General features: G+C 40.7%; 1 protein-coding gene across 1 annotated transcript; it reads left to right on the top strand.

The window, feature by feature from the left end:
* The first annotated feature begins 14,461 nt into the window (after nucleotides 1-14,461).
* LOC148014853 (uncharacterized) lies at nucleotides 14,462-21,197 on the top strand. The gene is made up of 6 exons (XM_087664987.1): nucleotides 14,462-14,730; nucleotides 14,832-14,967; nucleotides 15,086-15,189; nucleotides 15,295-15,466; nucleotides 15,559-15,693; nucleotides 15,797-21,197. The coding sequence occupies exons 1-6, from the start codon at nucleotides 14,678-14,680 to the stop codon at nucleotides 20,987-20,989; spliced, it is 5,793 nt and encodes a 1,930-aa protein (XP_087521113.1). The 5' UTR covers nucleotides 14,462-14,677; the 3' UTR covers nucleotides 20,990-21,197.
* Nucleotides 21,198-23,363: the final 2,166 nt, after the last annotated feature.

The following is a 23,363-nucleotide window of genomic DNA, read 5'->3' as shown; positions in this document are numbered from 1 at the left end:
ATATACCTGAGTATGTGTCTAGCCGCATCCAAATGCGGTTTCCTTGGAGCCTGCATAAACTGACTTACCAGTCCAACAGCATAGCTCAAATCTGGCCTGGTAATAGTCATATAAATCAAGCTTCCTACTATGCGTCTGTACATAGTAGGGTCTTCCAGAAGCTCACCTGCATCTGCGCTCAGCTTCACATTCTGCTCCAAAGGAACTGAAATAGGCTTACAGCCTGTCATCCCATATTTGGACAGCATGTCCAATCCATACTGCCTCTGCAAGAGCTGTATCCCACTTGGTGATCTAATCACCTCAATGCCCAAGAAATAACGCAACTCTCCCAAATCCTTCATCTCAAACTTCTGCTTCAATAGCATTTTCACATGAAGGATATCTTCATCACTGTCACCTGTCATAATCAAATCATCAACATAAATGACAAGTAGCATAATACCTTTCTCTGTTTTTCTCACATAAAGTGAGAAGTCTGCCTTGGAAATCTGAAAGCCAATAGTGACAAGATATTGTCCTATCTTGTCAGACCATGCTCTAGGTGCTTGCTTCAAGCCATACAATGCTTTCTTCAACCTGCAAACAAACTCAGGATGAACAGCATGCACATAACCTGGTGGCTGCTCCATATAGACCTCTTCTTGCAAATCACCATGCAAGAAGGCATTCTTTACATCCATCTGATGTAAAGACCATTCCTTTGATGCAGCCATAGCAATGACTGCTCTTACAGTTGCCATCCTTGCAACCGGACTGAATGTTTCTTCATAATCAATGCCATATGTTTGTGCATATCCCTTGACTACTAATCTTGCCTTGTATCTGTTCACAGAACCATCTGCATTGTGCTTCACCTTATAAACCCACTTACAACCAATTGCATTCTTACCTTTAGGCAAAGGTACCAATTCCCATGTAGCATTTGCTTCCAAGGCATCCATTTCTTCATCCATGGCTTTCTCCCATTTTTCTTTTTCCATGGCTTGCTCAAAAGAAGTGGGTTCTAGTTCCTGTATCACTTTGACCATATATGCATAGTGAATGGCTGTAAATCCATCATATTTTAGTCTATCCACAGGATACCTAGCTCTGGTAGACCTGCGCAAAGTAGGTTCACTCGCAGGTGCTCTCAAAACATCCCTGGTCTTCCTTACTCCAGGTGTAACAATAGAAGGAATACCCAACTCATCATCAATGCTCTGTTCTGAGCCACTGGATTCACCATCCACATACGAGTGACCTGCATTCACATCAAACATGGGCTGATCTACCTTCTCTTTTCCTTTTCGTGATACCTGCATACCACTATCTGCATTGCTTTGAGAAGATTCTCCTGATCTCAATCTGCCTGTCCATGGCGAAGAATGTGAACCACTGCTAGAGGACGCTCCAGGTCCACTAATATTTTGTGACTGCTGCTGTGAATTCTGTGCAGCATTACCACTTTGTGCATCTACATCATCAATCACATTTACTGGTTTATACCAGCTACTCATCTCATCAAAAACAACATCTCTGCTCACTATAAACTTACGAGTAGAAGGATTATAGCATCTATACCCTTTCTGCTGTAGAGAGTAACCAATAAAGATGCACTTCTCAGCTTTTGGATCCAACTTGGATCTCAACTCATCTGGCACATGTACATAGGCAATGCAACCAAAAATTTTCAAATGAGAAATATCTAGTTTCCTACCAGTATACCTCTCCTCTGGAGTCATCCCATGTATTGCTGCAGTGGGAGTCCTGTTCATTATATAGACTGCTGTAGCAACTGCTTCAGCCCAGTAAAAATCTGGCAAGTCTTTTTCGTTGAGCATGGCACGAGATACCTCTCCAATATGCCTGTTTTTCCTTTCTGCAATTCCATTTTGTTGTGGGATATGACTGCATGAATATTGTTGCTTTATGCTATGCTCCTGCAGGAACCTTGCAAACTCATTTGAGAGGTACTCTCCCCCTCCATCTGACCTTAGGCATTTTATTTGCAGGCTTGTTTCTTTTTCAACCATAGCTTTAAGAGTTTTGAAATGCCCAAAAACTTCACTTTTCTTTTTCATAAAATACACCCAAACTTTTCTGCTATAGTCATCAATAAAAGTGACAAAATAATGACAGCCTCCAAGAGATGCAGCTTTAGTAGTCCACACATCAGAGTGGATTAATTCCAATGGCTTCTTACTCTCTTGAACATGTCTAGGAAATGGTTTTCTTGCCTGTTTTCCAAACTGACAGGCTTCACATACCTTATGCATTTCTGCAACCTTGAATTTAGGCAATCCTGCAACAATATTTTGGGCCTGCATTGATTTAAGTCGCTGTACATTAACATGACCAATGCGTTTATGCCATATATCAATGTCTGCAATAACTACACCGGTCCCATGTGCAAACATTGCTGCACTCAATTCAGACATGTCTGCATCCAACGTAAACATTCTGCCCTTCTTCTTTCCTTTTGCTATCAAGCGACCTTTATTTTTCATATCCTCAACAAAGCATCCATGAGGATTAAATCTGACCTGCAAGCCTTGCTCAACCATTTGACCAACAGAAACTAGATTCTTAGTGATATTCGGGACATGAAATACATCGGACAGGTATTTCTTTTTCCCATCCTGCATAGACAAAGGAATTTTTCCAATCTGCACAATAGGATGTGCAGTATCATCACCAGTCTCCACAAATCCTGGTTTTTCCATTTTCCTTGCATCCTCCATCCATTCTGTATGACCTGTCATGTGGTTTGATGCACCTGAGTCAACATACCACACATCGTTGCTTTCTTCTGCACTTGTCACAGAATTGTTCATGTGCTACAACATAAACAAATGCTCATTTCTGTCATCACCTTGTCTATTAGAAGATGCATAATTCCCTTGTTGCAATTTCCCATTCATGATGTCATTCTGCTTTTTATAGCAGTCTTTAGCCATATGACCCATTTTACCACAGTAGTAGCATTCAACATTGCTGTTTGCATTTTGCCCTCTTTGCCATCCACCACGACCTCTTTGGCTCCCCCTGCCTCTAGAGTTACCACGTCCTCCTCCATAGGACTGGTTTTCTTGAGTTTGCTGCATATTCTGATTTCTACCACGGACTCCAAATCGGCCTCCTCTACCTCTGCCTCTACCTCTTCTAGCATTTGAGTAGAAGACAGCTTCTTTTGAAGTTCCTCCTGAAGAAGATGCACCACCATTTCTCTGCTCCTCAGAAATTAGAAGAGCAATCAACTCCTCAAAATCAGGAAATCTTTCACGGACGGAAATGGATGTTCGGAACTGTGCATAATTCTTTCCTAGACCATTCAAGGTCACAGAAACTAAATCATCATCTTCCACTGGCGACCCAATGGAAGCAAGTGCATCTGCAATCTTCTTCACCTTCATGTGGTAGTCATTGATGCTCATATTTTCTCTTTGCACATTATGCAACTCTTGCTTGAGCTGCATTTTCCTGGCTTGCGTATTTGTGCTATACATTTTTGACAAAGTATCCCATGCCTCCTTTGGCGTACTTGCATCCTGAATATGCACAATCATAGAGTCTGAAATACTGATAGACAGCCAGTACATAACTTTCCTGGCTCTCTCATGCCATGCTTTGAATGCCTGCATTTGCTGTTGATTGGGAACATCAGGAAGAACTGGTTCTTTTTCATTTCCTGCAACAAATTCCCAATATCCTTTTCCCATAAGGAAATTCGTCATTCTAAACTTCCATGCTTGGAAGTTGTTCTTGTCAAGCTTTTTAGTTACAATCTGTGAAAGAGAATCAGACGCCATTACAGAATATTGCAAAAAATTCTGTCACTGCAGAGAACACAGCTTCAGCCTCACAAGGGTAAATCTGCAAAACTGACGAAAGTGGTATTTAACCACACAGTCACTTCCTAGTGACGATTTTGGATCAACAGGCAACAAGGATGATGTTGTAACTCCCAATGTCTCTGCGCATAGATATACGATGCAATTTCTACAGTATCTTTTCACCGACCTGTAGAACAGTGGCTGCACAACATAAAACTGGGCCTTTTCCTGAGTGCGTGCAGAAAACTTTCGCCTCCAAAACAGGCCCCGAAATGGCCTCAAATAAAAAAAACAGGGTCGCCAAGGGCTAAAGCCCTTACCCACAGCATATACTACCCTCTTGCTTCACCGCGAAGGGCGTCTCAACTTGAGACAATGCACTCTTGCAATTTCCGGCTGTGCTACCTGCAGAGATCTGCTCCTAAAACAGAAAATGAAAGCAACACTGCTCCTCTTACCAGAACCTCGCGAGCTTGGCTTGCTTTCTTGAGCTCCTTACCACGAACAAGGCTCTGATACCATGTCAAGATTGTGGGAGAGAAGGAAGAGTCTCACTTGTAGCTTTCTTGCTTGCACAATGGGGGAATACACACAAGGGTGGAGGCTAAAAACAGTTTTCCTCTTCTTAGTTGTGTAAGCCAAAAGAACTCTCATACAAAGAAATAGAAGAACCCTATATATGGGTCTCAAACCAAACTCAACTAACTAAGGTGGCATACTAACTGAGCCACGAACTAGAGTAGATAAGGATAGCTATCATGTAGCTATTATTCATGGGCGGTGTACCAACCGCATCTGCAACTGACACGTTGGTGACATAAATGCACAATGGTCACCCTGGCATATCACGAGTGGAGCTCGATATCTCAACATGGTCAAGATCCCAGTTTTCAAGCTGATTGGAATAAATTAATTGCAAATAACTAGATTACAATTGATTCATTGTCTTATGTTGATGGATTTATGTTTTATGAAAAAAAGGTTATGGTTTGTTAATGCCTTTACCAATTCTAGAATGACTATGGGAACATATTTCAATGGACTTTATTACTGGTTTGCCTAACACTCAAGCTAATCATGATATGATTTGGACTATTGTAGATCGGTTTAGCAAACAAGCATATTTCATTCCATGAAAGAAAACATTAACTGCATCTCAAGCTGCACAACTGTTTTTGAAAATTGTTTTCACTAACTATGATTTACCAAAAGTTATTATTTCTGACTGTGATTCTAGTTTCTACAATAATTTTTGGACTACTTTGTTTGTTAATTTAAGTACAAAGATTGATTTTTCATCTGCATTTCATCCTGAAACAAATGGGCAAATAGAAGCTATAAATAGTACAATTTTGGATCTTTTGCCTGTATACACAATTTTAAAACCACAAACATGGGATATACACTTGCATTTACTTCAGTTTGCATACAATAACACCGCACATATAGTTACATGGAAAGCATCATTTGAAATCATTTATGGATATAGATTGCCTATACCTATTACCTCATTGTCAAACAAAGTTAAAGCTGCTGATGATATTGGCAATATGCATGCTACTATTTTTGCTGAAGTCAAAGACATGATTGCGAAAGCCCAACAATCATACACAAAACAAGCTAACAAGAAAAGAAAAGCTATGAGTTTCAAAGTTGATGATTATGTTTGGTTACGCATTGAAAAGAGAAGATTACAAAGTGTTGAGAAACACCCTGTTGTAAAGTTAGCTCCTAGATTTTATGGACCTTTCAAAATCATTCACAAAATCAATGACAATGCATTTAAATTAGAACCACCCCAACACTGGAAAATCCACAATACTTTTCATATAAGTTTGTTACGACCTTTTAAAGGCCAATTACATGTCCACCTTGTCTATGAAAACCCTCCTTTGTTAGAAGAAGAAATTGAAATCCTTGAATCCGAAACTATTTTAGACAGTGATTATATGACTACTAGAACTAGCTGTAGATATTCTAGATATTTGGTAAAGTTTAAAATTCATCCTGTTGAAGAGGCCCAATGGATGCACGCTCGTGACCTAAGTGCTTATCCCTCACTGCTCGCTCCACATTGAGCTAATAGCAATTGAGGACAATTGCTATCCCACCTTGGGGGTATGATGCCAGGAGAGGCATATTCCATGGTGGATTCTATAAGGTTTTGCGATGGATTCTGTAAAACTATATTTATTTTTCAAGGCTCGTACACAAAGTGGATTCTTTGTGCGAAAAGTTGACGGGGATACTTGTCCTTTTCGGGCGCCATGTTAATTTAATGTGCAAGCGGGTGATTCCACAAAATACATATTTGAATTAATGGACATTTATGAGTTTAGAGTGCACACTCGTATTAAATTAAGGTTAGGATAGAGATCCAACCTATTTATTTATTTTGTAGCTGAAGATTGCTAGGTATTCACTTTTGTCTGTTTAATTGTATTATTTTCTAACAATTGTAAATGCTTCAGTTGATGTGTAGAGTAGGCGGCGGTGGCATTGGGAAGCATTGGGCGATAGTGTGTATTCAAGTTATTTAGAAGAAATTATCATTTTTGATGGATGTGTGTCTTATCATTAAAGGTGTGGCACTAATACTTATTTAGGCGTGCTTATTTATTGAAGCGCTTGACATATATCTATTATTTTGTATGTGCATGGATGCACGATTTAAATATTCATTATTGGACATTGTATTTGGGAACTGCCCGACTTTTGGGCCGCCCAACCGCTTTATTCTTTATTTGGACAAAAGCAAACACAAAAGCTAAAAGCATGCTAATTGTAAAATTGGGCTATTTTTTAGTTTTGAGATGAATAAATTAATAAAAACATGCTTTGTGGAGCACTCACACAAGGCATGGGGGGAGATTGTACCCAATTGGTCTTTTTGCCTCATGTCGTGCAAGTCTATTTTCATCCGATTTGCGCACCATAGGAGACTTGGCTTACCATTTGGAACTCCCTTTCTCTACAAAGATTCATAATGTCTTCCCAACTAGCTTATGGTAGTCTAGTTAATTATGTGGAAGAGTTGCCACCTTATAGATAAAGAAGGCATTATACAATGTATTCTTAGGAAGTGATAGGGCAATGAGAAAAGAAGCTTTGATCTAGGTCTATCATTGAATACTTGATCAAATGGAAGGGTTTACTGCTTGAGGAAACTTCTCAAAGTCTTGCATCCATATTAGAAGAGTTTCCCTATCTTCAAGATGCACTTTTGGGGCTGAGAGTTAGTGACAATTGGCCCTCTTATGTTGTAGACAACACCTAGACAACATTTTTTTTCTGAATAGATTTTAGTCTACCATAATTACAATGAAGTGCAACCCACATAGGCTAAAAGTTATTTAACACATCCCATTTGGATGAGGCTATGGAAAGTTGTTCTAGATTTTGTTCAACATGGTATGTTTTAAACAACAAGATGTCTACTAGTTGCATGCATCTTTTCAAGAAGATTTTGTGGCTAAGATTTCATTTTGAAGACATTTAGATGTTGTACACCAAAGAGGCTTATTTTTCAATCTTCATTTCAGTCGAAATTCTTCATATTCCCCAATTTTTTTTAATCTTTTGTAATGCTAAAAACAAATTAGTACTTTGTCTTGCCTATCATTCCAACCATTCTAATAAGTCCCCATTTTGTCTTTGAGGGTAAAACTTTGGGAAAGGATAGACTATAGAGGACTGGGAAGACTTAATATTTTTAGGGAAAATAAAATACTAGCCACATTGGTTAGGTATAAGATGTAAGAGACTTTTATTTTTTTACACCATTCAAAAAATAATAAGGAAAGTCTCTTCATCTTACCTTCTCTTGTAGCTTCCATGGCTTCTCTCTCTATCTCTTTTAGTTACCAGTATTTCTCTCTCCTCTTTCTCGCACACACACTCTCTCCTCTCAAGTCTCTATCTAACATATACAAACTAATTGTTGACATAAATATGAGTCTTAATAAGACCTAATGGTATCCTTTGTATCATTTAACAATCACACATAAATTCATTGTAAATCATGTATTAAGGAAAGATTCACATACTGTCATTATCCTAAAATATTTATATTTATAAGCTTACTTATCTTAATAATATGCATATTTTTTGCAATATTCAATAGATGATAAAAACTTATTTTATTATAAGTCCAGGCTTCAAATAATATAAAATAAGTATACTAATATATATATATATATATATATATATATATATATATATATATATATATATATATATATATATATATATATATATATATATATAAGTTATTAACATTATTATTTTATGTAACAAACCACAAGCAAACACAACATGCATATGTGTAATTACAAAATCAATTATACATCTTAATAAGTACTCTTGTGTGTTTATAGTAGGCATTGCATAGGTAGACATGCATGCCACATGTGGTTTTCTTGCAAAGGCACAAGCTGTGTTTGACATTTGAAATAGGCACTTGGAGTGCATTAACTATAGGACGTGCTAAACATTGGCAAGGTGAATAAGCATTGGAGTGTTTTTCTCAAATGCAATTCGAGGGTCTTTCTCCAAAACACTATCACATTTATTTGCGTCTTGAAAGCTTGTGGCAGCATTAGAAGTCGAGGCTAAGAAGTACATACTAAAATTATGAGAGGGTTGTTAGAAAAAAGTATAACTATTGCAAGATATGTTGAACATGGACATGGTGAGAAACATGCATTGAAGTATTTTGAGCAAATGATAGGCAAGGGCATCTCTCCCAATTTCGTGGTCTTTGTTTGCATATTGAAAGCCTATACATCTTAGGAGTCACAGACAAGGCCAAGAAATGTATGCTTATAATATTAGGGAGAGGATGTTGGAAAGAGATATATTTGTTGGTAATGCAGTTGTAGATATGTATGCTAAATGTGGCTTGTTGTTACAAGCATAGGAAGTGCTTGCTTTTAATTTGAAATCTCATTCAATGTGCTAACTACAGGATATGTCGAACATGGGTATGGTGAACAAGCAATTAAATATTTTGAAAGGATGTTAGTAGAGGGCTTTTCCCTATGTTCAATGTCCTATATTTGCACCTTGAAAGCTTATGATAGCATCCAAGATGCAAAAAAGGGAAAAATATGCATTTTGGCATTTCCATGGACTACTAGAAGAAGATATTGTGATTGGCAATGCATTTAGTAGACATGTAATCCAAATGTGGCCTACTTAGAAAAGCACAAAAAGGACAATATTCTAATTTGAATTGTACTATCATGGAATGAGCAAATACCAAGACATGCAAAACGTTGATATGATGAGCAAGCACTAAAATGCTTTGACTTGATGTAGCTTGATGGTGCTTCTTCTGGTGCAATCACCTATGTTTGCATCTTGAAAACTTGTAGCAAGGTAGGTATTATAGGCAAGCAAGAGTTACATGCTGTAATTTTCTAAATTGAGTAATTTGAAAAAGATGAAGTTGTTGGCAATGCATTGATACATATCTATGTGAAGTGCGGCCTACTTGTAAAAGCACAAGAAGTGTTTGGCAAGCTTTTGACTCATATCATTACCTCTTGGAAGACACTAAGCACAGGATATACCCAGCATGGGCATGGTGAACAAGCATTGAATTGCTTTAAACAAATGTAGTTTGAGGGCCCCACTCCAAATGTAGTTACCTTTGCTTCACCCTTGAAAGCCTGTGGCATTATAGGAGCTATAGATAAGGGGCAAAACTATAGAGAGTGGTTTCTTGAGAACCCTACTTAGAAATGGATTTTGTTGTTGCCACTTCATTGATATATATATATATGCCAAATGTGGGCTACTTATGGAAGTGCAATAAGTGTTTGACAACTAGTTCCAGAATATTATATCACAAAATGCACTAATTATAGGGTATTCTTTGCTTGGTAATGCTGAACTTGTTTCTCCTCGTTTGCTAGGATGGTAGGAGAGGGCATAAAACTAGATTGGTTACATCCATGAGCTAGGTTTGTTTGATAAGGAAATATTCAATTTGTAAGTAACTATGTTCACATATGTTCGCATTTCTGATGATGTAAGGCATATATGTGGACTTTTGGTGATGGTAGTGCAGCATCCTCAAAGCCTGATACTAGTAGATGTGGGATTTTGGTGATGGTAGTGCAACATCCTCAAAGCTTGATGCTAGATTAGTGAGTACATACAATGCATGTTTGATGTATTAGAAGTGGAATATGAAGCACAAGAATGAAAGAGGCAATGCACATAACCTATATATGCAATGCAAAAAAGTACACAAGAACAAGAATTGACAATAAGAATCAAGAAACAAGATATAGTGCCAACTCACATGCTCCACATGTTCCATTAATAACAAGAGGAGTTGAAACCATTTTTGTCAAAGTTCAAGCCAAAACATGTAATTTCAACAACATCACAATGTAAAGCAACTAAACTAAGTTATGTTAGGAATTTGAGGTTTTCAGAGATGTCACAAGGTCGGTCCACCTTGATGGAGTTGACACCAATCTTGCATATCCCACTCTTTCGAAGGGTCGTATAGCTAGTTTGCCTCCCATCTACTCTACTCTGTTGAGTTAGAGGATGATTACATCTTAGATATAAAGATCCATCCAACCCCAAGCTTGCCTATGATCCACATTGTCTTGAAATTATGTGTTCATGAATGCCCTATTTGGTGAGGGTTACCTAACGAATTAAAGCTCACTTTTCTTCAGAAGTATATATTGTCTATTACAAGTATGGTTTGCTTGTGTAGTTTGAATCACTAAAAACATTAGTGAACTTTTCTCTTATATATTTGGTTTCCATGAAAACTACAATGATTCCTTACAAGTATTAGCTTATTAAGCTTTATATTCTTGCACTATATTATACATTTGTGCTTTAGAATTCAAGCATATGTATAGAGTATCCCATATATCTTGAAGCTTAGAAAACAATCGAAAAACTTTTTGGGGTATTGAAATTAAGTGCCTTTGCTAGTATCTTAATCTTAAATGAAATAGATGAAGAGAATATTATGTAGATGTGTAGCAATCTTACAAGAACGTGTATTCTTTGAGAAAAAATCTTACTAGCTTTCCTTTCAAAAGGCATGGATCTTGTTGAACAAAATGTATACTTTAGTTACAATAACATATCTTCCTTGAGCAAAAATCTTACTAGTTTTCCTTTTAAAGGCATGCATTTTATTGAAGAAAATGTGTACTATCTTCTATATACATTTTTCGATTCAGATATTATGAAGTACTAGGAAAAATAAGGGTGCACTATCACACACTAGAGCATTGCCCTATTTTTTTGGGGGGCAACCTTCTTTTTTAATTGTCTAAAATATACTCTCATTTCTTGAAAAGTAAGATATCCACACATTTTAAGGCTAAATAGAACACTTAACTAAAGTTGATGGTGGGTAATGTTTTTGAGACCTGCATCGCCTTGTCAGCACACCATTCTATAAGCATCTATACTCTATTCTCCCTCTCTCTCACTCTATATTTGGAAGGCTTTTAAGTGTAGGATTTGGAGCCATATTAAAGTGAGATGTGGTATTCTTTTGCTCTGTCAGTTAGAATCATTGCACACATCTCTCTCTCTCTCTCTCTCTCTCTCTCTCTCTCTCTCTCTCTCTCTCTCTCTCTCTCTCTCTCTCTCTCTCTCTCTCTCTCTCTCTCTCTCTCTCTCTCTCTCTCTCTCTCTCTCTCTCTCTCTCTCTCTCTCTCTCTCTCTCTCTCTCTCTCTCAGAGTGGCCCCCAATTGCATGAGCTACCTTTGCTGGGGCTGCTATGCTTCTTCTTTCTCTTTCCCTTTCACTTGCCACCACTGGTCATGGGAGGCATTTAATGTTAGCTCTTCTCCTCGCCTAACTACTGCTAGAGGGGAGGGGAGAGCAAATGTCTTGGTCACTATGAGATATTCTAGGGAGGTAGCATTTTGGAGATGAAACTGAGGACCAAGATGCACACACTGTGTGTTGTGTGGCATTGGGCAAAAGCTTTGTGATGCCATGGATGGCTTCTTGGTTGCAGCTTAGGCAAGAGCCTAAGTGACATGCAACAACTTGGCTCTTGAGGACACGCGGGCCTAGTACACCTTGATCTTCCATGAGGCGAGGCTCATAGGTGCTCAACCTGTAGCCAATGATTGAAATTGCATGTGTGTTTGTTTAAGGGGTATGGGAGCCATAAGAGGGTTGAATACTTGCATGTAGTAGGCCTCTTGGCATAGTTTCTTGCATTCATTGGGCAAAACAAGCCACCATTAGATCCCATGGCTAGGAAATCTGTGAAAGAGTGTGATGTTGGGGTTGACTAGATCATTAGGGTTCACAACAAGATGGAAATGCATAGGGAAAAGTCAAATATAATAAGATCACTGGGAGCTACTCAATGGCTTCACAATCTAATTTCAACCCTAGCTCGTGGGTGAGCTCGAAGATATGGGTAGCACAAAGGGCTAGCATGCATATGCAGTGGCCATAGCCTACCTTTCAGTTTGCAATTTCACTCCCTTCTCCACCTTGTTGCCACTATCACTATGGCAATTGCTTTGAAGCTTCTTCTTGGCTTACTTCTTCATCTTTCTCTATAGGCCTCATGATAGATGAGATGCTTTGCCACATTGCGTCCAGTAGCTTTTGTGTGTGGGACCTTTGCATACCCTTCAATACTATTTTTGATGATATAGCACTCAAGTGGGGAGGTCCAAATGGGGAGTTGGGAGAGAAGCATGTCATCGACATAGTTTTAGGCATTAGGCTACCTACCTAGCCATATATCTTGCAAGCTTGATTGTCCCAACTTAATGTGTTTACCTTGCCATCAATGTTGCATACAATCATGCTTTCCAAGAAAAAACAACCTTGCAAGTTGCAGCTATCATCTACTCTCACACTCAACATTCAACCTTGGTAATGTTTGGTCACTATTCTCCCACTAATTGTGATTATGAAACTCATTGATTTGATAAATTAATATTTCTCATTTATCTTGATTATGTCGTGATATTTAATCTTTCTAAAGGATTATGGTTATGTCAACCTTAAACTTGATATCTTAGCTCTTTGCCATAATCTATAATTGTATTAATAAATTTCAATGTAGCACCTTAATATTGCTCAAGATAGTAGTAATTTTGATTTCAATTTTCATTATGATGTTTCTTAATATGAAGATGTTCTTATTCTCACAAATCAAATGAGACTTTTCTACTTTGGATATATGGGTTTTTGATATGATAAGCACAAGTTTGGCACTTAAATGCAAAAAGGTATATGCCATGATGAAAATACGGATCAATATTATGAAATCTCACCCTTGCCACTCCTACAGTTACCCCTCACTAAGTACTTTGGCAAGAAACTAGCACTTTTGATGACAAAGTATAACACATATGCCAATATAATGTGATTAAAATGATTATGGATGAAATATTTTTTGTAATTCATGATATTGTGCTACATACTTATTCTCAATAGTGCTCATATGCTTGCAACAAATTCCATGTAAGCAATGCATTTGGAGGTTAGCACACTAACCAATGGTCTACAAAAGGAGCTTGAGTTAGATAAAAAAGAGAGGATATGATGTGAATAGCAAGCTACCACATTGTTGGATCTCATGACAATCAAAACCTTCTATACAAAGGGGTTGCAAAGAATAAGGGCATTCCATAGCAAGTGTATTCAAAACATTTAGCCTTGGGATTTCCCTTGGATTCAAACAAAAGGCGGCGTGTTCATTGAAACTCTTGCCATCATTGTAGATTTGTAGGAGCCATTGCACCACTTTTAAAGGCTACCTTGCATCCTTGATGCATCACTGCACGTATTTCCAAATTCTAAATCCCCATTAGCATCAGTTTGCATTGTTCAACTAGAAATCATCATTGGGAAGTATCACTGCACACATTTCTAAATACTAAATCTCCATTAGGATCACTTTGCATTGTTCAACTAGAAATCATCCTTGGGAATGAATTTCACATGATGGGCTACTGGTCCTTGCTTTGGTGCTTTGGCTTGCTAGCCACATTGTTCAGAGGGTGGTTCTTTTTTTTGATCTTCTTTTTATTTATCACCTCTATTGTCTTTATTAATGTGCAAGCAAGTTGATTCCAAGGAGAAAACATCTAAGGAATGGAGTATGGCAACATTGTCATGAATGTTCATGGCTAGTTTAATATAATGGTAGAAAAGAGTCCAAAATTTTCCGAAGTTCAAGTGCAATGAAGCTCGAAACACCTTATTCCCTCCCAACCTTGAGTTAACCAAATTTCTCCCTGAGAACCACGAGGAAATTCTGTGTCAGAGATCCAACCACAGAAGTCTCCACGTGTCCATCAAGGTGTGGTCTCCCCTCACAAAAAGCATTGGATCGAGTGTATTTTGTTGCTTAAGCCATCCTATGCTACCTGTGGTAAGCTCTTCCAAAGCTTAGGTGCGAGTTCTATGAGGTGTCATTACCTACACACCCCAACTTCTCCTTCCTTTGTCACTCTTTTAAGATAGGAAGTCGACTTTTAACTTCAGCAGCGCGTGAAGAAAACCAGTGAATATCCATCCTACAGACCTGCCAGCTGGACTAAAGGTCCACACACACACACACACACACACACACACGGTTTGGGACTCGGTAGTCTTCTTTCCTCTTCTCTCTCCACTCTCTCTCCACTCGGGTAGTCTCCTCTCCTCTCTCTGTCTCTGTTTCTCTCGCTCTCTCTCTCTCTCTCTCTCTCTCTCTCTACTCGGGTAGTCTTCTCTCCCCTCTGTCTGTCTCTCTTTGCTCCCTGTATTGTTATTTTTCTTGGCCATTCCCCTCTTGTAGCCCTCTCCTTCTTCTCTTCGTCCCCCTCTCCTGATCACCCCTTTTCCATCCGCCATGGGTAAAAAGCTCAATGCAATCATCGGCCGCGCATTCCGGGCAGCAAAATGGTAAAATCTCTCTCTCTCTCTCTCTCTCGTCCTAATCGGATTTTGAGTGTTCCTCCATTATTATTCTCAATCTGTTTTTCTCTGCATATGCGATTCGACAGCTTGACTTTGCTGAAGTTAGTCCAATCGCGGGTCAGGGTGATGAAGAACAAGAGGACACAGTCTGCTAAACAGATGCGGAGAGAGATCGCTCATCATTTGCAATCAGGGCAAGAGGTGCACGCCTACAATCTCAAGGTTTGTAATGACTTTGTATGCCCTCATTGCCCTGCATCAATCCATTTCAGGGATTCTTATGTTTGGTTTATAGACAATTAGGGATTCATAAATCTGATTATTTGATTTCATTTGGCAGGTCGATACCCTCATCAAAGAGGAGAATCTTGTGGTTGCTTATGAACTGATCGACCAATTTTGCCATGCTATCATCATGCGGATGCATGTGATCGAGACACAGAAGTGAGCGCCCTATTACTACTTCTCTACAGATGCATTCAATCTGATGCAATTGATCATCAATTTGCACTGGTAGTTTCATTCAACTGACAAAGTTAACATGCTCAGGACTTGTCCCCCTGACATGAAAGAGCCCATCGCAAGCTTGATTTATGCAGCACCAAGATGTCCAGATCTTCGAGAGCTTTCTGAAATTCGGGAGATGTTTATAGCCAAGTACGGTAAAGAGTTTGCAGATGCTGCTGCCGAGTTAAGACCTGATTGTGGTGTTAATAAACTGGTAAATCATTCTGCAATTAATCCATTGCAGCAGGAATGGAATATATATGTTGATTTGAATGACGATGACATGCTTTGTATACTGACTTGCAGATAATTGAGAAATTGACCACACATCAAGCGACTGGGGAGGCGAAGGATAAGGTCATGAAGGATATTGCACGTGAGAACATGATTAATTGGAACCCGGCCAGTGAGAAAACAAGCACCACATCAGGTGGTGTAGTGGTAAGAATTTTCAAGCAAGCTTTTGCTTCATGATATGGATTTTCTCTTCACCTGTGGCCCATTTAAAAACAATTCATTATTAAAAATTTAATCTTAATCACAGGAGAGTTCCACACCAGCATCGCAAAGTGGCAGGTCTCAATCTGCAGGGCCCTCGAAGCCACAAGACAGTGCTGGCAGGTCGTCTCAACTTGCAGGGCCCTCGAAGCCACAAGAAAGTGCTTTGACAGGAACTGAAGCTCTGTCACTTTTCAGTTCTAGAATTCAGTCTCAGACAAGTGCAGCATCAAACACTGTTCTACGGATGGAGTCACATGATGAGACTGAATGGCATGATGTCCTAGATAAGTTTGATGAGGACTCGAAGGGAGGGGCAAATAATGATATGTCTGTAAATCAGCATGCCAGCGGTAAAAATTCATTTAGTGCGGGCACTGTTCATTCAACAAGTCTCCATCTTCATGAAGAGAGGAGTCGTAGAGGGAAGGCAGAGGAAGGTACAGAAACAATGTTAGGGAGCAATGTTAGCTTCCAACCACCTCTCAGGAAAGCATCTTCCAGAGATTCAGCTGAAGAGTACCTTCATGCGGGAAATGCTGTAAGGCTAGGTCACAGTAGCTCATCAGATTTGAAAAAGCCGCTAGAGCTATCACCATCTCCCAGTGTGCGTGCTAGAAAAGAACGCTTGGCTAATGCTGCACAGGCAGCCTTCCAGTCGGCTGCCAAGGCCACGGAAGCTGCTCAGGCAGCTATAAACATGGCATTGCGATTCCCAGATGAGGAGGCTACTAGCGAGATGGGTGGCAATGGTGCTAAATATGAAGACAGCATTCCCTCAAAGGAGATGAAGGGTGATTCACAGGATCCACACTCAGAGTCCCTGGAGAAGGGTGACAGCAAAGTTGAACAACAGCCTACATATTCTGAGAGTAGTGACGATGAAGATAATAGTTCAGGCTACAAGTGGAAATCCCAACTATCAGCAGGGTCTGATTGGCATAGTTCATCGTTGAGAGCAAGTCATGTAGAGCCAGAGAGCCCTTTCTCATTACCAAATAGCAATTCTGGTGGATCCAGCATTGACAAGGACCCATTCTTATTGCAGCACAAGGATTCTGTTGTGGAAACGGCATCTAATCATGTTGCTTCAAGTTTTGAGACAGATCAAGATAGCAAGCCAAAATTTGATGATGAGGGGGATGGATTTGAAGATAGTTTGTTTGCAGAAACAGATGTTCGATTTGATGAAGATTACGAGGATCTCACAGAGAGATATAGGCTACCCACCAGTGGTCCATTAAAGAATAGGCATAGACCATTTTTTGACGAAGAGGAAGAGAAGTCAGGGCCAGATAAGGCCACGTTTGCCAGCAAGTTGTTAGAGGATGATGTCTTTGATGATAAGCCACAGGTGCAGTTAGGTAGATTCTCTAGGTCTGCTGTTCCTAAAGATGGTTCCACTTCAATTGTAGAATCTCATTTCATTGAAGAAAGTGAAGCAGAACACGTTTATCCAACAAGTAGCAGTGCAAAAGATGTACAGGAGAAAGGGAAGAGTGCTTCCACATCTAATCTCAGCAAATTGGATGATGAAGAGGCCCTTGACAAGAAGTCATGGATGCAATCGGATAGATTTTCTAAGCACATTGCTTCTCAACAGAGTTCTCTTTCCTTTGTAAAGCCTCACTTTGATGAAGATAGTGAAGAAGACCAGGTTTATCCAGTGAGGAGTGCAAGGAAAAAGGAGCTGAAAACTGCTTCTCTATCTGAGGAGGATGAGATGTTAACAGCCAGGTCCGGCAAAGTGGATGATGAAGAGGTCCTTGAGAAGAAGCCATGGGTGCAGTCGGGTAGATTTTCTAAGCACATTGCTCCTCAACAGAGTTCCATTTCCTTTGTAAAGCCGCACTTTGATGAAGAAAGTGAAGAAGAACAGGTTTATCCTGTGAGGAGTGCAAAGAAAATGCAGGAGGAAGTGAAGAATGCTTCTCTATCTGAGGAGGACGAGACCTCAACAGCCAGGGCCAGCAGTAAGTACTATGTGGGAGCTAATAGAGAAAGACGCCAAGCAGCAACCCAACCCCGGCAGAAGCCGCTAAGATGGATCTCAAAAGCATCAAGAACTGAAGAGGATCATGGACTGACAGATGAGCAAATGCAAGGAGAAGGTGAGCCTAGTACAACATATGGTCTGTCCTTAAGCAGGCGGGAATGGCGTAGTTCTGCATTTAATGCAGATAAGAAACAACAAAAGCAACAGCAGCTGGGTGTAGAGCAAGAGAATGAAGAGGATGGGGAGCTAGTCAGCAAATTAAAGCTGAAGGCTGCAAGCCCATTCGAAAATGATCAGCTAATTAGCACGTCCATGCTCAAGCCTGCTAACAAAGGTTTCAATGATCTGAATGAAGATGACTCAGAGCCCGATGATAAACCCTTCCCTGCCCGATACCATAAAAATATAGCGAGCCAAATTGAAAGACCAAACCGTGTGGCTGCAGCTCCTAGAAAGAAATTTTATGAAGAAGATCTAGAGGAGGTAGATCAGCATCCAACTCTTCATAGTAGAATGGCTGCACAGCTCCAGGATGGCCTCAGTCATCACACCACAAGATTTTCTTCTGGCAACCACCCCACCAGGAAGCAAACACTATATAGAGATGAAAAAGATCCAGAAGAACAGCTGTACAGTCGCTCAGGACTTACATCCAGATTAGGTGCACGGCGCGATGACCATGGGCTTGGAGTTGAGGATAAGTTATCCTCCATCCTGTCCATACATGATGAGAAGCACCAAAAAGAAGAAGAAGATAATGGAGATGAGGAGGAATACCTGCAATTGCACTCACGTGCACATCGCCAGGACCATCGGCTTGGAGTTGATAATAAGCTATCCTCCATCCTGTCCACACATACTGAGAAGTACCAAAATGAACAGGAGGATGAGAGAGATCAGGAGGAATACCTGCACTTGCGCTCACGTGTGAATCACAAGGCGAGTGCAAGGTACACTGCTAGGAAGCACCTAAAGCAAGAAGACAATGAGGAGAACAAAAGATTATCTAACAGGACTGGATTTGTGAAGAAGCAACCAGCCGATGGTGAGAATTCAGAGGATGAAGAGGAGGGGGAAAGACTACCTACCAGGATGGGATTTTTGAAGAAGCCTATGACTTATGAACAGGATTCACTGGAGGAAGAGGAGAAAGAATTCCTTCGACCTGTTCCAACTCACAAGGTGGGTGCCCGGTATACTGCAAAGAAGCAACCTAAACAAGAACAAGATGGGGCAAACAAATATTTGTCGAGCGGGACAGAACTTACTGTGGAGGATGAGGAATGGGAACCCCCTCAATCATTGCCATCATACAGAATAGGGAGACCTTCTCTCATGGCCAAGCCCGTGAGTCAATCTTCTGATAAAGAGGAAAACCTGAAACGGGAAGAAGAGTGGAAGGACAAACACCTTCCAAGCCGGGGGAACAGAATTAATTTGAGATTATCAACTGCTGCCAATCCTGCCAGGAAGCAAATGCCAGATGATCGTGTGGAGATGGTTAATCAGGAGTATCTTTCCAAGGAAGAGAGTGGTGAGGATGGGTACCATCAACCACTACCCAAGACCAAGGAGGTAAAGAAGTACAGTCTCCTGCCATCACAAGAGGATAGGTATGAACATCCATCATTAGTGTTGAGAAAAGTGAGATACAGCCAACCAGTCTCATGTGAGGATCAACTGTCTTCACGTTCAGAGGAGGTCAACCAGGAAACTTTGTGGCGACCATATCCATCTGTGGAGGACCTCAAAGTTAAGGGGGAAGCTGGGATAAAATCCAGCGTCCGACCAGAGGAAGAGGTTTACCAGCATCCATCACGTCGGAGATATGCCCGCCCATCATCATCATTGATGGAGGAGGTTGAGGACCAGAAGTACCACCATTCTACCTTATCGACAAATGAGAAGCAACAGCGCCCTTTACAGGGCAAAACAGACAAAGTTACCGAGGAAGGGAGGGATCAACGCCCACCGTGGTCAACTGCTGCCAAAACAGGGAATAAATGGAATGAAAGTGTAGAGGAAGAAGCAAGATCCACACGTCGATCAGAAGCAGGATATGGTCGTCTGTCATCACCAATGGAGGAGGATGAGCAGCAGCAACCATCATTGGATGACAAGTATCAGGAAAAATATTTGTTTACATCACAGGGTCCAGCACCATCCTCTGCTGCCAATACTGCCACTGGAGAAATAGATCAAAGGCGAAGTCCTCCCTACATTGAGAGTCATCAAGATGTAAGCCTTGGTATGGGTAGTAAAAAAGCAGGTGATCGTACCCACCGTCCCTTATATACAGTCAGCAATGTCACCTCATCTTCAACACCCCAAACACCACCTCTCAACAATGAACAGCAGGATGTGAGCTACAACTTGCCTGCCAGGAAGGTGGAAGAGATGAAATTCACTTCACCAACCAATGTCTCTGACAATGTTTCAAAGATGGAAGAAAGACCTGGCCGTCGTCCTCATCCAACAACAGAAGCAGTTCCCACACTTAAAACACCACTTCAGCAACAAGAGAGTCAGCACCTGCTTGCAGGCAAGGTGGAAGAGGTTGAAGCTACTCCCCCAACCAGGTTGTCACCATCACTGGCTACTTCTAGCATTGTGAATTCTCTCTTGGAAAATCCCACTACTCTTGGTGTTGGTAGTACCTCGAAAGCCTCATTGTCATCATCCTCAGCATTGGGAAGGGTACCCACAGCCATTTCTGGCCCACCTGTGGAGAGCTCATCTGCATCTGTTATCAGCGACGAGCTGCGCCCTGCACACAATGTTTCACATATGGATGAAAGACCTGGTCGTCCCCCTCACACAGTGGACACAGTCCCAAAACCCACAATACCACCTCAGCAACAGGAAGAGGGTCATCACCTGCCCGCAAGGAAGGTGGAAGAGGTTACTACCCCACCAACCAGGTTATCACCATTTGCACCATCCCTATCTATGTCATCATCAATGGCTACTTCTAGCATCACAACTTCTATCTCAGATCCCACTGTTCTTGGTGTTGGCAATACCTCGAAAGCCTCTTCATCAGCATCATCCTCAGCATTGGGAAAGCTGCCCACAGCTGTTTCTGCCCCACCAGTTGAGAATTCATCTGCATCTGATACCAGTAATAAGTCACGGCTGTCACATGTGCACCCCAAGCTCCCAGATGTGGATGATGTCTTTGCAGCTCTGAGGCAAGCAAGGCGCCGCCGTGCTGATGGCGGTGATGCGAGTGACTATCCATGATCAGCTCCTAAAGCTGGGTGGTTGTTCTATGAGCTACTGATTTGCAGTCAGCGTACTTGCTTTGCTCAGTTAAAAAATCAGAGTATAAAACTCTGGTACTGTTGAATTATGGGCATTGATAGAATGTGCATTCTTCTGTAGATAGTTCACTGTCGAGAACATTACATGGAAGGGATTTTTGTATAAACTAACAGACATTTTGAGTGCATTTCATTTGTATGGAAGTTTGGTGGCGAAGTCTTTTGTTAAATGTTGAAACTTCTGTTTTGGCCCGCCCCTTTAGGGCCATGTTGCAAGTCTTGCCCCTCTGTACTGACTGTTATGAAACATGTACTTCAGTCCATGATGGTTTTCTTGGCCAAGATTTTCCACTTCTCCAAAATTGCATGGGGGAAATTGAAGAACTCAAGGATTTTTTATGGGAGAGGGCTGCCAAGCAGAGTTGGCACTCTCTATTGCTAGGCATCAAGTGAAATCTGGTAAAAACAACTCCCCAGGCCCAAAAATATGGTGCCCAGAGCAGCTCACCAATTGATCAAATGTCCACCGTGAGAAATAAGATGGAGAGAGGGCCAGACATGGCATGCATGACTACTAACATCCCTGCCAAAGGAGATGGAATGGATCCGAGGGTGTTAGGATGTGCCATTGCCGATGCAGTCCATCAATGATGAATGCTAGCCAAGGAGTAAGACTCTTCTCTAGACAAAAACGTGATCCAACAGGAGGGCACCATAGGACAAAGAGGGTGGAGAGAGACCATCAAGGAATCACTTAAAAAATTTCTAGTTGGGAATGGGTGAACCAAGCTTCTAACCCCATGGAAAGATGATAGCGGGGAGCTATCGAAGGTGTTGTAACTTGCCAAAGAAGAATAAGGACCAAAGACCATGAGATGGGTATGCAAGCAATAGGGGATGGTGGTTTGATGACGAAGGAAAGAGGTTGTTGCATGTATAGAAGACAACAATCCCTAAGGAATCTATTGATGATCTTGAGAGTCCCCCTCTAAAACACAAAGGGGCCAAGGAATTCACAACTGAATCTCCAATATCACCCCCCTCTAAAAGGGGTAGAAGGTATGAGGGAACCACCAAAGAGAGGTTGGAGGATGGGGCAGAACTAGTGGGATTGGTGATGCACAAACGGGAACAGTTGCAGCATTATAAAGCTGCCTTGGAGGACCCTTCACTTTGGAAGGGAAATGGAGCATATGTAGCTCTCTCTCTTGCCACCATATTGCAAGAATGGCTTCTAGCACTTCTAGCTCCCTTGTGAAGATATTCTAGGGTTGGCACTGAGAAAACACAAAATGTATGAATTCGACTAAGACATTGTAACTTGGATAAAATACAAAACACAAAATGCAAAACTCAAAGTGTAAAAACACAAACACAAATAGATAAGATAATTCCCAAGTAAATGAATCGATGTTGTTAATGATGGAAAGAATGTTCAAGATGCTCAAAGGCAAGGCAGTGGAAGTAATCAGAGAGTGATATCCATCGGAGATAGATCCCAAGGTTTGTGACTACTAGTTGGAGGTGAAAAGATTGGGAGGGAAACATGTTTGTAATTAAAGCGTAGCACTTTGGAGGTTGAATTTGGTCGAACATAGTAGTATACTACCTAGGAGATGGTGTTAGTTGATCATTGGAGGTTGTGGATAGTAAGGTGACAATTGAATAAGAGTATGTTGATGTAGGGTGGCCTATCAATTGCAAAACACAGGCTGGAAACATGTATTGAGGAATAGCATGCATTATAAAAAACGCCAACATATCGATACCCATGTGGAGTTCATAAACAAGGACGGCTAGTTTGGGATGAAAATGGAGTTGTTTGGGGTAGGTGATACAATTACTAGCAAAACTAGATACAGTTACCAGCAATAATGGATAGGTGCGAGGTTAGGACTGTAGTTGATGGAGGCTAGACAACATATAGATGTTGTAGGTTGAAAAGTGAGTATCGATAGCAAGAGAGTGGAGTGATGTGATATGCAAAACAAGGATGGATTAAATGGTGGGTAGCTTTTCTATTTATAGATGAATGTATCCTCCCAAATTAGGCTTTTACTTATGGGGGCATAAACTCTCTAAGAACGTGTTTCTTTTTAATGAAGGTTTTTGGCAATTACATGCTTTGGGGTTGTTGAAAAGAGCTAATCAATTTGTGATGTACTTTTCGCTCAACATCCCCTCTCAAGCTCAAAATTGGAACTAGGAACATAAAAGTTGAAGCCCATTTTTACCCCAAGGTGTTCCACCCCAAAGTAGGTGGGTTATTAGACCTTGTGGGTTGCCCAATGGCCTACCAAGTCTACAAAGGCAATGGTTATCTTACCAAGGGAATCAAGTGATCACACCAAAGA

Source organism: Lygodium microphyllum, chromosome 24 (assembly GCF_053477565.2).
Source record: "Lygodium microphyllum isolate KBCC chromosome 24, Lygodium_microphyllum_v1.1.10, whole genome shotgun sequence".
NCBI lineage: Eukaryota > Viridiplantae > Streptophyta > Polypodiopsida > Schizaeales > Lygodiaceae > Lygodium > Lygodium microphyllum.
Note: the sequence above shows the minus strand (reverse complement) of the source record. Positions and strands in the feature narration are given on the sequence as shown.